Source organism: Echiichthys vipera (assembly GCF_963691815.1).
Source record: "Echiichthys vipera genome assembly, chromosome: 9".
Taxonomy (NCBI): Eukaryota; Metazoa; Chordata; class Actinopteri; order Perciformes; family Trachinidae; genus Echiichthys; species Echiichthys vipera.
Genome location: NC_139834.1, coordinates 18,628,103 through 18,644,163, shown reverse-complemented (window position 1 = coordinate 18,644,163; position 16,061 = coordinate 18,628,103). Strand labels below are relative to the sequence as shown.

Sequence of the window (16,061 nt, the reverse complement as noted above, 5' to 3'; positions counted from 1 at the left end):
AACAAGAAATATGCTAAAACCATTCAGATATGCTCTATGTTTAATGTATATAATTATAGTATCATATAACAATATATTATAGTATTTTTATATATGATAGTATATATTTGAAACCCTCCCTGGCTCTGCTCTTGAATATTATATGTAAATGTATTAATGACTGTTTGTTTGTTGGTATTGTTTTGTATCAAACAAATTCAACAAAGATTTATAGAAAAAGTAGATAAATATGAACATATAAGTAGATAAATATGAACATATAAGTAGATAAATATGAACATATAAGTAGATAAATATGAACATATAAGTAGATAAATATGAACATATAAGTAGATAAATATGAACATATAAGTAGATACATATCAACAAAAAAGAATTATTTAAAAAAAGCCTTTTCTAGAGCTAGAGCAGGGAACTGCAACGTTTTTAGGGGCACGGACTCCTTGGCTGAAAGAGAGACGGAGCAGTTTATTGTATAAAACATAAAAATATAAACATTAAATTGAGTTGCATAAACTGGGTCTACAATAACATTTAGGGCAGCCGACCTTTTTTTTGATGTAATACAATTACTACGCTATTACAATCATATTTATTGACATGATGATTCATGCATCATGTTTTAATGTTAAACTATCTGTGGAGGTCTACCTTACTTACCTATAGGCCACTAAACTAAACTTGGGGGCGGCAGTATCTCAGTCCATAGATGACTTGGCTGGGAACCGTAGGGTCGCTGGTTCAAGTCCCTGTGTGGACCATGTATGGAGCGTGGACTGGTGGCCGGAGAGGTGCCAGTTCATCTCCTGGGCACTGCCGAGGTGCTGTTGAGCAAGGCACCAAACCCCAAACTGCTTAGGGCGCCGGTCACTGGCAGCCCCCTCGTACTGACATCTCTCCTTTATTGCATGTATATAGGTCCTGTCTGTGCATGTGTGTATTTCGGGCCTGTGTGTGTGTAACATGATTAATAAGGACCCCTTAGGGGTCACGGGCCAACAGTTGAAGATCTCTGTTTGAGAGTGGATGGGCCGGTATGGGCTGAGAAGAGTTGATCCAGAACAGTTTCAGAAATCTGTGCTGCTTTTAGGTATAACCAAGGAAATAAGAAATTAGACACCTCCTCAACAAGATGGTCAAAATGGTGGAGTTATAAAACAACAGTAAGGGTGGGATTATTATTTAAATCCTTTACAAGTGGCAGAAAACATGAAGAAATTCACGATAACAAAGTTCAGCATTCAACAATGTATTTATGTAAAAGAAAACATACCATTGAAAATATTATTGGAATAATACTACCAGTGCATCAACGTGTACACAGCACTTTAATGTTATATAAACGTTTTATATATATTATATATATATATATAAGTGGAGTTAAATATTAACACTTTTATTTACCATTGGGTCGTTAATCTATGACATTACATCATATTTTAAAGATAACCATGTGTTGTATGTGATGTAAACTCTTAGTAACTAGTACCTATACTTGTCAGATACATGTAAAAGGAGTAAAAGGTACATTATTAATATTTCATTCTGAACTGTAGTGAAGTAAAGGTATAAAGGGAAAGTGATTCAGTGCAGTACTTGAGTAAATGTTCTCAGTTACGTTCCACCACTGCTTATAATGGTGATATTTAGGAAACGGGTTGTGGAAAAGTTCCTTTAATTCTCTGATGGAAAATTGCAGAAAAGATAAACTATTTTTTATTATCATGTGTTTCTGTTTTACCTTGTTTAACTTTGGTATCATGACTCAGCAATCTTTGGTTAAATGTTTAAACATCCATCACATTAAGGTTGTGAGTTAAAATTCACAGTTTGTATTTGTCTTAACCAACCACACACAATACTTTTTGTATAGAGTTATGTTTAATCAAAGGCACATGAAAACACATATAAACATCCAAAGTAGTAACATTAAAGTATTACATTAAACACGTAATAGGTGGTGATTTTCATGCTTGGCATTATGACTTTACAAAGAGCACCTGAAGGCAGCATTAGAGGTTATTTGTAAATTCTAGAGATGCACATTTGTCGTTGATGTTATAAAATGTATTTTCTACAAAATAGCAAGATTATATCATACCTTTATAAGGATAAAGCAGAAATGTATCAAAAGCTGCAGCAAATATGATTCTTATTGCCCAATTACAGAATAAGACTGAACTTTATGCTGGTTAAATATTGCCTAATAAAAAAATCTCAGAAGAAAATAGGAAAAAAATGAAATACACACTCACAGTAATGTTAAATACACACAGTCTCGCACATCTACATCACTTGTAACTTTATCCACAGTTCGGTTCTTATATAATTTTGAAATACACCATTGTGCTTTGAAAAAAAGACAGAATATCCCCAATATGGAGAATTTCTATTTATATTGAAAAGTAATATTAGGTTTCCAAACCTAACATTACTTTGCAATATGATTTTAACAAGAGCATCAAACTAAATAAAATGGTTGCTCTTTATTATTTTGAAACTCCTGCAGACGGCCTATGTCTTTTGTAATAAATAAAATGTATTCAACAGCCCGTCACTGTGACTCAGTTTGTTGGGGCTGTTTATCTAAAGCTCCTCTGCACTTTGGTCGAAGGATCTGTTCATGAATTCTATGAATTAATCATCATCAGAGTCTTCCTCCTCTCTCAGATGGCGTGACGATGATGACTTAAGTGGAACGGAGTCAAATCCATCAGATGTCCTCTGAAAACACATTAATAATACCATAAAGCATGAGGAATTTGCCTTATACGTAGCCAAAAGCGTGTGAATGAAGGGGTCACTGACCTCTCGTGAGAAGGACTTCATTTTGGTGAAGAAGGATTTCTTGGTGAGGTCCATGATGTCGTCCTCTGCGTCCTCGCCCTCCATTATTGCACAGCTGTCCGCAGTGGGCAGCTCACACTCTTTACCCCCAGAGGTCATCATCAGCTTGGAGTACTTATACTGCAACCTGCAGACAGACAACGACAGGAACTACTGTAAATATTCATTCCTGTAAATTTAATATATACATACACTCTCTCTCTAGTTATATAAATATACTTATATATATTTATATTCTGTTTTTCTAATATATGTTGTCTGTTTAATATTTGTTGTTTGTATATCTGGAGTTTTGTAATGAAAATAATTCCCCCCTGGGAAAATTAAAGTGTTTCTGATTCTGAAAATGAAAATACCATCATTGTCAACATCTTTGTTCTTTGGAGTTCTCATTCTTAGGTGTTGGTGCTTTCATTTTATTTACTAGTATGACATTACAGCGCTTCAACAAACACCAAAGGAAATGTGAAGCTAGCAGGCTCACTTGCGTGTCTTCTTCCAGAAATAGCAGCTGATACTGATGAGCAGCACAGCAGCGACTGTTCCTGTAGAAACGCCAAATTTGAGCCAGAAATCCAGAGTCACACAAGCACTGACTTTTTGTGTTGGCAGTGACTCTCCTCCGTAACACTGCAATGGCTGCTGCCACACATAGGTGGTTTTCTGAAACACAAACACAGACAGACGGGTTGATCTGCTTCAGTCACATATAACTTCACTACTTGAATCCTAATGTTTTCAGTGTTTACCTTACAGGAATAATGAGGTGCTGATAGATGATATTATCATCATTGGACAGAGGCAGGCTAGCTGTTTCCCTGTTTCCAGTCTTGATTCTAAGCTAAGCTACGCTACGCTATGTGGCTGCTAGCTGCAGCCTTATATTTAAGATAAGATAATATAATCCTTTATTAGTCCCACAGTTGGTAAATTGTTCAAGCAGCAAAAGAGGATAGTGCAAATAACAAAGCATCAATAACAGATGCAACAAAACTAAATACAATAATAGACTATGTCCAAAGTATAAAAACAAATTAACAGTTAAATTAAGCAGTAAAAAGGGGGAAAAGGCTCTCAATGAGTAAGAGCTGCTGCAACAGGCTGCGACTTCGAGCAGCACCGGAACCGGAAAATTTGAATACATTTTATTTATAGACATGAGACTGCAATCTTCTCATCTCAAAGTGTAAAAGTGAATAAGCATATAAATTTAAATGTTAATCACTATTCCTTTAAATAAATTATAATTTAGTCGTCATAACAGTTACATAAAACATGTAACATATATGTAATCTTCACTGTGCCTGTGTCACAACTACTTAAGTGAAACGCAAGACGCCACTCTCTGGACTAAATTATCATATACATTTGAATAGTTGTATTTCTCTGCATACAACAAGTTTGTGATCGACCTGTGACGCGCTTGTTGGTTGAGGAGGTAACATTTTTGTGAATATGTCCGTGCCTGTGCAGCACTACCTGTATTCCCTGGATGCAAGCGCTGACAATCTCTCTGTAGTGGTTTTTGGTGCAAAGTGGACATGCATGCTGGCTCTGCCACAGAAAGTGGAAAGTACAACCATCACACGTCCCCTCTGAACAGTTACTGTGGAGGAAAATACAGATAGGAAAGATGATTACAGTTTACGTGATGAAAAACTTCACCTCAAATTCTCAGAGCTCAGTATGTATGTGACATGTTAGTGGCAAAGATAGCTGTTATTATACAGCATGTGTGTAAAATCTAATGTTGTCCGGACAACTCTTGTCAAAAGTTGAGCTTTGATACCGTGGCAGCGTGATGTCGTCGTTAGCAGTCACTGTGGGATTGCATCTCAGTCTGACGGCAGCTGACCTGCCTTCTTTACAAGCGTGAGTCGTCTCACTGGACCTGAAACGTAAAGGTTTTAACTTTCATTTTGTGACACATTTTACTGCTTTTGATGATGTATAGCATTTTATAACTTAACAAATGATAAAAAACTTCCAGCATCGAATCATATTTCCTATTCAAATATATAATATAAAGCATCACACTGGAGGAATGAAACTAAATAAATGAAAAGTGGTGGTTACTTGTAGTAGTAAATGACATCTGGAAGGCCAGAGGCAGAAGGGAACAGCCATTTTGGAGATGAGATGCTGCTCAGGGTTGTTTCAGTAGTCACACCTTCAGAATAAGAGGAAATGTAGCACATTTATCTAATATATGACATGTACACATTCAAACATTTTTTGCTAGCAACCCTTCAAAGCAGAGTATGTATCGGGCAAAAACCTAGAGTGGAATTTAATTAATTAATTTAATCTAATTTAGATACGCTCCTACATAATTAATATCCGGACCTTTTTAAACACACTTCTCTGCAAATGACTGCACTGGGTGTTGTAAAAATCTCCTCTCCTTTACAGCAATACATGGTTGCAGCATTCAGTCTTTACCGATGAGTGAGTCACCAATGATGAAAGGCTGGGTGGACACCACGCTCTGACTCCTGATATCAGTGGGAACCACAGTGGACTGACAGACGTAACCTTTGACCTCTTTTCCGCTCTCTGTCACATTGTCCACACAGGTAGCTGGTGCTCTGTCCTGTAAGAGAAACACAGCAGGTTTAAAAGAAATGTCAAACTTAATTTTACACCAAAAAAAAAGAAGTTCAGGATCACAGCTTCTCACCTCTTTCCCACACAGACCCAAATTAAAGCGTTGGAAATATCTCAGGCCTTTGCTGGTGAAGCGGGGGCTGCTATGGAAGCCAGTGACGTTGGACAGAGGAGAGAAGTCATAGTGCAGCAGCGCGCCTCCCCTCGTCTGCACTTCCAACGCACAGTCACTGAGACAAGCTGTGTGGGCCTGAAGGTTGGAGAAATACGTATTCTATTTACAGTGGGTGGAATAATCTCATTTACCGGCTGTGAGAAACCAAATAAGACAACTGGGAAATCCGATATCGGCTGGAATATGGAGGCATGTAAACACCTTATTGTGTCGACTGTGACAGTAGAAGGTGTCTTCTCTGTTTGTGTTTTAGAATAAGATGTGTGAAGGCTACATGATACATGGGACTGATATGTATGTGGGAAAAATTATAAAATAATGCAAGTAAGAGGTAAATAGCAGACAATTAGCAGACCAGCATTAATATATGAATGAAACAATACAAAGAAAATAGTGTCAACATGAGAATGACTCACTTTTGGGTAGAAGAGGAAACAGTAAGACATGAACATTTTGAGTTTTATACAGATTTGGATACACTTAGGGCCATAGCCAGGGTTTTAGAAATGCTGAAGTCATGGATTCTCCCAAAAGTTTGTAAAACCTTGAATAATTGTTTTAACATTTTCTGTATTCATTTAACTCTCCAATTATAATTTCTACTCATATTTATTCCCAAAGTGATGTTTTTGAAATCCTGCGGCTATTTATTTGATCTGTTTGTTATATAACTAAACACTGTTAAACATAGAGAGACAGAGTGTAAGAAAATATGAAAATCAGCCTTTAAAACCCTCCACAGGGTGTGATTTGTGTTTGCAGAGAATAAACTCCTCTCAGCCTGTTAAAGCCCCCCATATCCCAGAAAGAAACCCACGGAGTCTGTGTCCTAAACAGCCCTGCATCTATTTATTCAGTAACAGATTACTGTTCCCAGTACCTTGTTTCTCTGCGTGTTTGGTCCACACTGAACACAAGCGGCCACTCCGACAGGCTGATCGGCCCTGATGAAGGTGTTCGGCGGACAGCTCTTACACACTCCTGTCCCATTGACCATGTAGTGTCCCGGCGGGCAGGGAACACAGCCGGAGCCGGCCTCAGCGGAGCTCAGGGCACAGCGGCGACACTGAGAGGCCACCCCTCCAATCACATTGGTGATGTGGATGGAGAAGATCTTTGCAGCGTCAGCACTGTATTTCCGCTCCAGAAGGAAGAGAAACAGAAAGTGTCATCCAGCTGAGTACACATAATGTAGTGGTCTGTTCTGCTTAAAGGACATTTTCTTTCTCATGTTTCTACTCATGTTCTCATGTAGTTAAATGTGTAAAGGTCATTCTGATTTTTCAAAGCTCCAGACTGCTCTCTAGTGTTTAGTGCAATAACTGAGCACAAACTCACTGTCAGTGCAAAAACACTCCACAAATCAGCAAAAGCAAACATAAGATGAATTCTAGTGTTGATTTCAAACATTTACAGCCATAGTTTGTAAATTAATGCACAGTATTTATTGCTAAATTTGGTGTTTCGCTTCTTGCCCTCTTGCTACTCCAATGGATGTGTCAGGCTTCCTCTTACCTGTTTTTACACTGTCGGATTATCACTAGGTAAACTTTAAAAACAGAAATTCCATAGTAGTATAGAAATATACAGTATATTGTATGCATAAAATATACCTATATAGACACAAAGTTCAGTACTAAGAAATCTAAATCTGTAAGGTGAAGAGTACTGAATGAGAGCAAACTACGTTTTTCTACTGATTTCTTTAAAAAAAGGTTTTGAAGCCTGATGAAGTGAAGCTGTCATAGATGAATAGTGATAATGGGGATGTGTGATTGTTTCTCACTGCGCCAAGTTCCTCTGTTCGTCGAAATGTCCAGGTGAAGCTGGCGGTGCTGTTGCTCTGGATCAGGTAGGAGTACGACTGTTTACTGTTGCTGCCTTTCCACTGCTCCACCACATCATTGTTCCACTGGTTATAACCCTGCAGAGCAGTACACTCGTCTCATATATATACATATATATATATTTACTCGTACTGATGTCAAGCTTGAACTTTTTTAATATGTTGGAACCGTTCCTCTCACCGCCAGGAAGTAGAATTTGCAGTCAGCTGTGCATTTGGTCTCAAAAACGAAGGTGATGCGAGAAAGTTCACTCCTTTCACTGTCTTTGGCCAAGGACTGAGGCAGCCTGTGGAAACAGGTGACATTTCACTCAGTGTTTACATCTGGGATAAAATATGTGTGTAAATATACGGTATATATATATATATATATATATATATATAGACAGAGAGAGAGAGAGAGAGAGAGAGAGAGAGAGAGAGAGAGAGAGAGAGAGAGAGAGAGAGAGAGAGAGAGAGAGAGAGAGAGAGAGAGAGAGAGAGAGAGAGAGAGAGAGAGAGAGAGAGAGAGAGAGAGAGAGAGAGAGAGAGAGAGAGAGAGAGAGAGAGAGAGAGAGAGAGAGATGTTTCATTCCTCATTTGACTTCACCTGTATCCAGGGACATTGAGCGTGAGCATCAGGTAGTCTGTGTCCTGATCCCCAGGGGCGGTGTAGACATATTCTCCAGCCACCTGCCATGCTGTCATGACAAATAACATTTTAAAAACAGTAACTAAAGATGCTGTTTTTTCAGCAAGGGGGACAAAAATTAAGGTGACCATCTGCCAGCTCTAAAATAACTCCTCTAATGTACTGTAAATAAGGACCAGAGCATTAGTTAGCACAATAAGTAATGCCTGTAATAAGAAAAGTCTTAACTTAAATTTTGAGCTTGAAAATACTACAAATATTTTGAAACTTTGCACTTTAAGATTATTTTTTGCATACACTGAGGCTGTTTTGATGGTTATTTTATGAGATAAATCATGTATTTTACTCTCTATCTCCGTTTGTCCTCTGCTCCAGTGGTTGCTTTTTGGATGTTCAGTTGTGCTATTGGTCCTTAAACCTCTGGATGTTTTAGTAGTTCTGGTACCCCTCTGCCCTCTCCCTCTACACTGTTGTCTAATAATAAGCTCCTCACCTGTGCTGTGGTCGGAGTCGCCGAACTCTCGACGGAAGATGGAGCTCTCCATGTTGGTCGGCATCGTGTTCCACCATTTGTACTCCAGACCCACCACTGGCTCTGTGCCAACAGGGCACTTGGCACAGGCTGTGAGTGAATGATGTGTTATTATCATGGCAGGGAACATGAAATAAAAGAGGAAACATCTGAGAACAAAACCTTTTGGACAACTTTATAAGCTTTTTGACTTTCTCTCATCACTCTGAAGTCAAGCTGTCTAATCAAATTTCTACAGCAACATTTTTGCAACTATGGGACACTTTTTAGCAAAAAGGTTGTAAATGAGCCATATGAACTGATATTTAGTGTCATGATGAACATCTTTGGTAAGTACACATGTATGACAGTACAAAATGAGGCCTTCAGTCTGACATACATGTCAGAATCAGAAACAGAATCAGAAATACTTTAATAATCCCCGGGGGGGAATTATTTTTGTTACGAAACTCCAGCTATACAAACAACAAATATTGTGCAGAATAAACATATATTAGAAAAGAAGAGTATAAGGAGTGTTTGCACTGATTCTGCACCTGTTCCGTTTGAGTAGAAACCTTTGTCGCAGGGTTCACAGGTGGAAGAGTTAGTGACAAAGAAACCCGGGTTACATGGAGGACAGGTTTGCTTCTCCCCTGATGCGGGCAGCTTCACAGCTCCGTCAACAGTTTCATTGCAAATCTTCGGCTCGATCCACTTGTACATGAGCTGAGTCTGAGACACACAGTAAGCCAGACATGAACACATGAAAGAAGCCACCAGAGGCTCTGCGGCGCACACAATCAGCACAGAGTTTGCATATTTAAAGAAACCTAATAGTTACACCAGATGGATGCACTGTTTTCAAAGTGAAATCTCTCTGTTGTGTTCACCGCTACTGAACGTGCATGTCATTTTCTACATTACCTTTCCCTCAGAGTCACAGGGAGTGTGAGTGTAGAAGTAGTCACTGTTTGTACATGCAGGTCTCGCTTTGCAGCTCCCTGAACCAGCCTCTGGAGAAATAGAAACGGAGGCAGGGGGAAGGGGCGGGCGGGGACAAGGGAAAACACACATCTTACGTTAAGATACAGCAATAAGACAAACCTCACAACATGCAAATTTGGAATGGTTATATGATCAGACATATCTACGGTTAAAGAGTATGGCGGTTAACAATATGACTTGTGTTTGTTGACAGAGTTTTAGAAATGCAAACATGCATACCTGCATATTTGTCTTGTTCACACTGATGGCAAACTGTGGCACCCTTGTTAGAGTAGGTTTCAGCTGGGCAGGGGGCACAGCGGGCAGATCCTGCTTTTGCACTGTGTGTGCCAGGTTTACAATGGAAACACTCTGATGTGTAGGCCACCCCTGCAGGAAAACCATCAGTTAACTTGTAATCATTAACAGGAAAAAGTTGAGGAGTGAACACTTGCTTAAGAATGTTGCATTCAACACACTAGAGGGGGAAATCTACCTGAGATAGCAATGTTTCTTAACAGCACAGGTTTGACTGCACTGCCCTGCAGCATGTACGCAGTGGTTCTCCAGTACAGCACATTGTTGCCTCTGTTCAGCGAAACCTACACAGAGGTAATGTGAACATGAGACAGGAAGAGAAGGAAGAGAAAAACCTGAAAGCTCCAGAAAATAACAACCAGATGGCAGCAGATGCAATAAAGATCTACAGCTACACTCAGACAAACCGTGTATTTGCTAAAGTCGCGCTCCGAGATCTTCATCCACCGTCTCGCAGAGTCTGTAGATTGACACTGGTCGTTCTGAACCTACAGGAGAAACGAGGAATGAGCCAGAGATGATCAAATATCCCCCCTAGAAACACTCATCTTTGTCAACATCAGCAGTCATTTTGAAACACTTACATAGAACTCAAAGTAAATGCTGTCGTCAGGATAGAAATATTCAAAGGACACAGTTCCAGGTTTCTTCAGGCTCACAGCATAGGACAGCGTTGCAGTGCACTCGTCTGTGTTTGAGGTTACGTAATCACCCTTTGGTGTCCAGGTTGAGCTGGAAAAACATCAGCAGAAGAAACTGTTTGATGAGCTTGTTGAAATTAGGAAACACTGAGAAAAAAACAATACAACACAAGTGAGGCAAATACTAACTTGGAGCAGTCTGTGTGGGCACCCCAGCTGTTTGTGGTCACTCCAAGGGTGACAAAACCAGACGGCAGGCTGTCCCACTCATCAAAGGCCACACCGGTGCCCAGAGAGTAGGTGCCTGCAGCGCACTTCTGGCACTCCTGCGACTGCATGTCAAGGTACTCCCCTTCACTACAGGAGAAGGCTATAAGAGGAAAAGAAATAAAGAGGCCTCATTGCAAAAGTATCATTGAGATGTGGAAAACATGGCAAGAAACAAATAAAGGATAAAGTGTGGTAACAATTTGATTTTACACATTAAAGGCCCCATTGTAAAAAGTGAGATTTACATGTCTTTTTTCTTTACAATAAAGCAGGTCGAGGTGCTATATAAATGCCATGAAAGTATCAGAATCAACAGAGAAATGATCACAGCCGTATTCAGAAACTGTGCCTTTAAAAGAGTCGTCAGGATTTCTGTGCGGTTGTGATGTCACAAATATACTATATATATAGGTAGAACTCCCGGACTGCAGTGGTGGTACAGAGCAGCGTTGTCTCACTAGATTTTGCAACTTTTCAGATCCTCTGAGACTTTTTTTGTAAAAAGCAACAAATTAAGCGATTTATTCATCAGGGAAAAGATGAGAAATATATTCAAGTATTCAGGCAGACTGGGCTTTTTCGGGAGGGGGGCTTAAAACGACAGGTGCTAAAATGGAGCATTTCAGACAGAGGCTGAATACGGGTATATTAAGAGAGACAGTATGAGAATAATAATGTCTTTCTTGAACAGGAAAGGATGTTTACTTGTTCTAGTAGAAACCCCAAATCTAATTAGGAACCATGAAAATGAGCATATGGAACCTTTAAAGCTATGGTACAGATTGAGGGTGTGCATAAAATGAGGTATAAAAGCAGCACACTTACTGCACTGAGTGCCTTTGACTGGATCTGGGAGGCCTGTGCATGTGTCAGCTTTGTTCGGAACCGCCACTCTCCATCGTGACCCGAGTACGTCACACTCCGTGTACTCAAAGTGATAATCTGACTGCAGGGACAAAACACAGGTGTTAGTTCACACAGGATAAGACTGCACTATATGCACAACCTACGCACTGCATCAAATAGGTTTTTATAGATACATAAAGGTGTGAGTCAGCATGCATGTGAGCAGCAAATGGAGCTGCTCTTAAAATAAGTCACCAGATTGTTTTATACTTCTGGAATTTCTTTTCCAAAACCAGGCAAGCCTCTTTTCCAAATAAAAGTCACAGCTAATATTTGCCCAGGCAGCCGTCTCAACTGTTGTTTTAATCTCACTCTTCAAGGATGTGCTGTAACTCTGCACTAAAAAAACTCCCTTCAGGGTTTATTTACTGAGCTGAGGGGGAGAGATGCTGATTTGACCAATCCTTATGTAAACATGTAATTTTCAGTGTTGTAGCAGGACTTTGGAGACAGAAGGAGCTCAGGTGCAGAGCTTCTGCGGTAATTGTCTGTCGTGCTTTGACGCCTTTTGGAGACACAGACAGTAGGTGACTGACAAACACCGTCCCACCCGTAATGACTTAATTTTATCTTTTGTCATGTGACACCTTCTAAAACAAGTCTTGAGTACTGAGCGGAAACAGTGTGGTCAACAGCAGGCTGTAATGTTTTAAGGAAAGTCAGACTAATCCAAGCCCACACACACAGCCTTGTGGGATTAATAGTTAACAGAGCAGCAGCAGCAGCCGCAGGACTCCTCTGGGTCTCTGTTTTCGATTAGAGCTGCTACATTTGCTGTGGTTGGGGTATCAGATGAACATGTGTTTGGGTGGGAGAATCTGATGTAAAAATGCATCCGTCTGGGGATGGGCTCTAGAGTCTCGACTAATCGTCACCTTTAAACAAACATGAGGATACCGAGGCAACGGGACATGATGACCGCTGTGACTCATGGTCAGTGAATTGGCATGGAAACCAACCCACCTCCTTCCCCCAAATCCTCATATAAGCCCAATAGGTTCAAATTACAAGGTGACTTGTGCTAACTTTTCCCTTACAGCTCTCATATCTTCCACACACTACAGTTAAAAGTATGCTGATAGTAAAAGAAATGTTTTGAGTATTATCAAAACTGTCCTGTTGTTATGCAAATTGAAAACAGAACGGCGAGGAGAGCAAGGCAGAGGATGTAACATATGGACGTTCTAGTAAAACAAGAACCATAGCAAAACTGAAGCAAGCGGATGTCAAGTGACTAATGTAATTCAAACACTTTCTAGCAAAACATATGTTCATTTCCCACTCACAATATGTGAAGGAGGCAAGTGTGTTTTACTATTTCAAATACTGTGGGATTGTGTTAATTCAAATTAGAAAATGTACACTTTTCTTTATTTGTATTTCATTTGAAAGGCTAAAGCCAAACATAGCATTTGAACAGGTTGCACTAACTGGGTGAAGCTGTTTAAGAGTCAACTATCTTGAAACATTTTCAGAAACCTGGCGTATTTTGCTGGATTTCCACCTACTGCTCATCCATAAGAAAGTTACCTGATGAAACACAAATGTGCTTATTAAATTGTCATGATAGGAACAACTGACATGTGAGTCATTTTAGCTTTGAATCGGTTGTTATTCATAATAAAGAAATGGTTTATAATAACAAGACAGTATGAATCTCCTCACCTCTTTGCACATTGGCAACTCCGCAGTAGTGGTGTGTGCACAAAGCAACCACAATAAAAGGTGGTGCAGGTGTATGGGGCCTCGCTGCATCGTCGCCTCCTGTCAGTGCTGAAGTGATGGAGCAGGGGGTTGACCTGCACCCTCAGGTGCTGGAGGTGCGGCCTCACTCTGAACGTGGACAAATACTGGCAGGTGATTGGCTAAGGTGCGTGTTCTTATATTACTCTGACTTATCTTTTAACCCATATGTTATCCATGGGTCAATTTGACCCCATTCAATGTTTAAGATCTCTAAAAACATTGTTGACATCATTTTTTGCTTCATATTTAATGACTTTTCATAATTTTATGGGACAACTGGGAAAACCTAAAATTGACACAAAATTGGCATTCGTGTTCCTTTTTGTCAATTTGATCATTTTAATGATTTAATCATAATTATGACGATCTATTTTACAATTCAAAAATTTGGAAATGTTTGAAATTGTTCTGAGGACAAATTGACCATGTACGTAATACATGCACTGTTATTGATCATGGAAATCGCTTCCAAAATGTTATAGATAACACAAAATAGTACTTACAAATAATAGAATTACTTTAAAACACACAAACAAATATCTCTCCATCCAAATCTAACGAGTAATAACTTTGATTTTGATCATTTCCTGGATGTTTAAATTGCTGATAAACGATGTAAGTTAAATTTGAGGGTAACAGGAATTAATGTCAGACTTGTTTCTTAGTTTATGACCTTACCTGTCTTATGGTAGCATTATTTGGACGCTTACTGTAGGAGTGAGTCAAGAACAATTACATTTTGTGGTGGGTTGTGTTTTTAATAATTTATTTAATTTCATTTTTATTACAATGAAGCAATTTCGACGTTATTTGAAAAAAAAAGACATCAGTTGATAAAATTATGTGTAAACAGTTCTGCTTTAATCTCGACCCCATAACACAGGAGGGAAACATTCACCAGCAAGTTTTCTTTTGAAAGGCTCACCGGAAGTGTGTGGTTGCCTAGAAACCAAGTTATAAGTGGTAAACATTCTAGTGGCTCCTCATTAACGTTAGTTTGATATAGAAGCTAACAACGGCATCAACAACAACACAATTGCGGACATATTACACGTTTCGGTGTGCCGAGCTCCGTGTTGTGGTTAAAGATGTCCGGCCGGGACCCTTTCCCCCCGATAAAGTGTGAAAACGAGCTCACTCTGAACGGCGTCGGGCCGCAGCAGGTAACTCCACACAGGCTGTTCACGTCAAACACATGAGCTAAATGCTAACTCAAACGTCCCTGAAGGGGCCATAACGTTAAAGCACGTTTTTATATTCTATTATATTATATTCCAATTACAAACTGATAATATAATATTCTGAAATGAGCCATTCTGCATACGAGTACTTTTTGTACATTAAGTATTTTGATGCTAATACTTTTGTACTTTTACTTAAGTAGCATTTTAAATGCAGGACTTTTACTACATCACTTTTTTTTTTTTTAAATTTAAAAGTATTTCTTTCACCACTCCACATACCTAACTTTACCTCTTTAATACTGGATATTAGTAATGTAATACCGTTTCTCCTTTCTCCTTGCACAGACAAAAACATATAATAAACCAACTCACATCGCCCAAACAGAGGAACCCTGGAGTCGCCTTCATGAAACCGCCACTTGGGCCAGCACCCGACGAAGTGTTATGCATTATGAGCAGCAGGTAACCTCCAGGGAGCATGACTGTGATCTTCACTTATAAAAAACAGAAAAATATTTCAAGTGAAGTACTTTAAACACACCGCTCATGTGTTAACCTCAGGCTCCAAACGACAGCCTCGACTTTCAACTAAAGTCTGTCTACGATCACCACAAGGACTTCTCCTGGAAGAAGAACCAGATTTCATACCAGAAGGAGACCGTCTCTGTGGACCACAGGTAGGTGTTTGTGAATTTAAGTTTGTGGCCTGGCAGCACAACTTTACTCTGTCGGCAGTGTTATTTCAGGAGTCTAATTCAACTGCTATAATTTATTATTTTAAATCTCAATTTACAGGAAGCAGGGGAACTTAAAGCAGGACATGCTGGAAAAGGAACAAGAGAAAGACATCATAATGTGGGTCGATCCACAAAGGTGCTCCATTCACAGCATTAAGTGAAGCCCAGGTAAAGTTCAATTATATTATGATCCTCAATCATTGCAGCAGGTGTATATGTGGATAAACTTACATAAAGAAACCCCAAACTTCTGATTAAAAAATGGAATCTGACTCCAACCAAACCCATGGACTCTAGGGAGAGTCTGGCTTTTGCAGAGCAAGGTGTGTCCCAAATACCAATACGATGCTTTTTTTCTCCTCCACAGGCATTTTCAAACAACAGCTACACGGGAGAGAACGATAGCAGCTTCTAGTCAACATGATGCTTCCGATACTGCCTCCTCTCACTGCTACCAGCATGACGGCTCTGAAAATAAAAGAATACTTTCAGTGCATTTGTGTACTGCTTGTGTTTGTCCAAATGCCATACATAGAGTACTTAATACTCAAATGTGATTCAAACGATTCTTTCAGGATCACTAACCACAAAACTCTCAAAAAACCCTGAAGGAAACTTCAGTGGATTAAAAGCATGAACACTGTGGATATGTAAT

The 16,061-nt window shown here is 39.4% G+C and overlaps 2 protein-coding genes across 2 annotated transcripts; one reads left to right on the top strand and one right to left on the bottom strand.

Annotated features, from left to right (window-relative positions):
• Positions 1 to 1,965: 1,965 nt before the first annotated feature.
• elapor1 (endosome-lysosome associated apoptosis and autophagy regulator 1) lies at positions 1,966 to 13,494 on the bottom strand (the record flags this gene model as incomplete). The annotated part of the gene is made up of 22 exons (XM_083919913.1): positions 1,966 to 2,724; positions 2,809 to 2,974; positions 3,332 to 3,510; positions 4,327 to 4,453; positions 4,637 to 4,738; positions 4,924 to 5,017; positions 5,290 to 5,440; positions 5,528 to 5,704; positions 6,510 to 6,770; positions 7,416 to 7,553; positions 7,657 to 7,762; positions 8,065 to 8,155; positions 8,600 to 8,728; positions 9,175 to 9,352; positions 9,545 to 9,633; positions 9,845 to 9,994; positions 10,101 to 10,206; positions 10,330 to 10,410; positions 10,507 to 10,654; positions 10,753 to 10,933; positions 11,659 to 11,779; positions 13,405 to 13,494. 22 exons carry the CDS (start codon positions 13,492 to 13,494, stop codon positions 2,638 to 2,640), a joined length of 2,952 nt encoding a protein of 983 aa, XP_083776039.1. The 3' UTR covers positions 1,966 to 2,637.
• Positions 13,495 to 14,573: 1,079 nt separating this feature from the next.
• On the top strand, positions 14,574 to 15,567 carry cfap276 (cilia and flagella associated protein 276; the record flags this gene model as incomplete). The annotated part of the gene is made up of 4 exons (XM_083919912.1): positions 14,574 to 14,648; positions 15,015 to 15,146; positions 15,231 to 15,346; positions 15,465 to 15,567. The coding sequence occupies 4 exons, from the start codon at positions 14,574 to 14,576 to the stop codon at positions 15,565 to 15,567; spliced, it is 426 nt and encodes a 141-aa protein (XP_083776038.1).
• Positions 15,568 to 16,061: the final 494 nt, after the last annotated feature.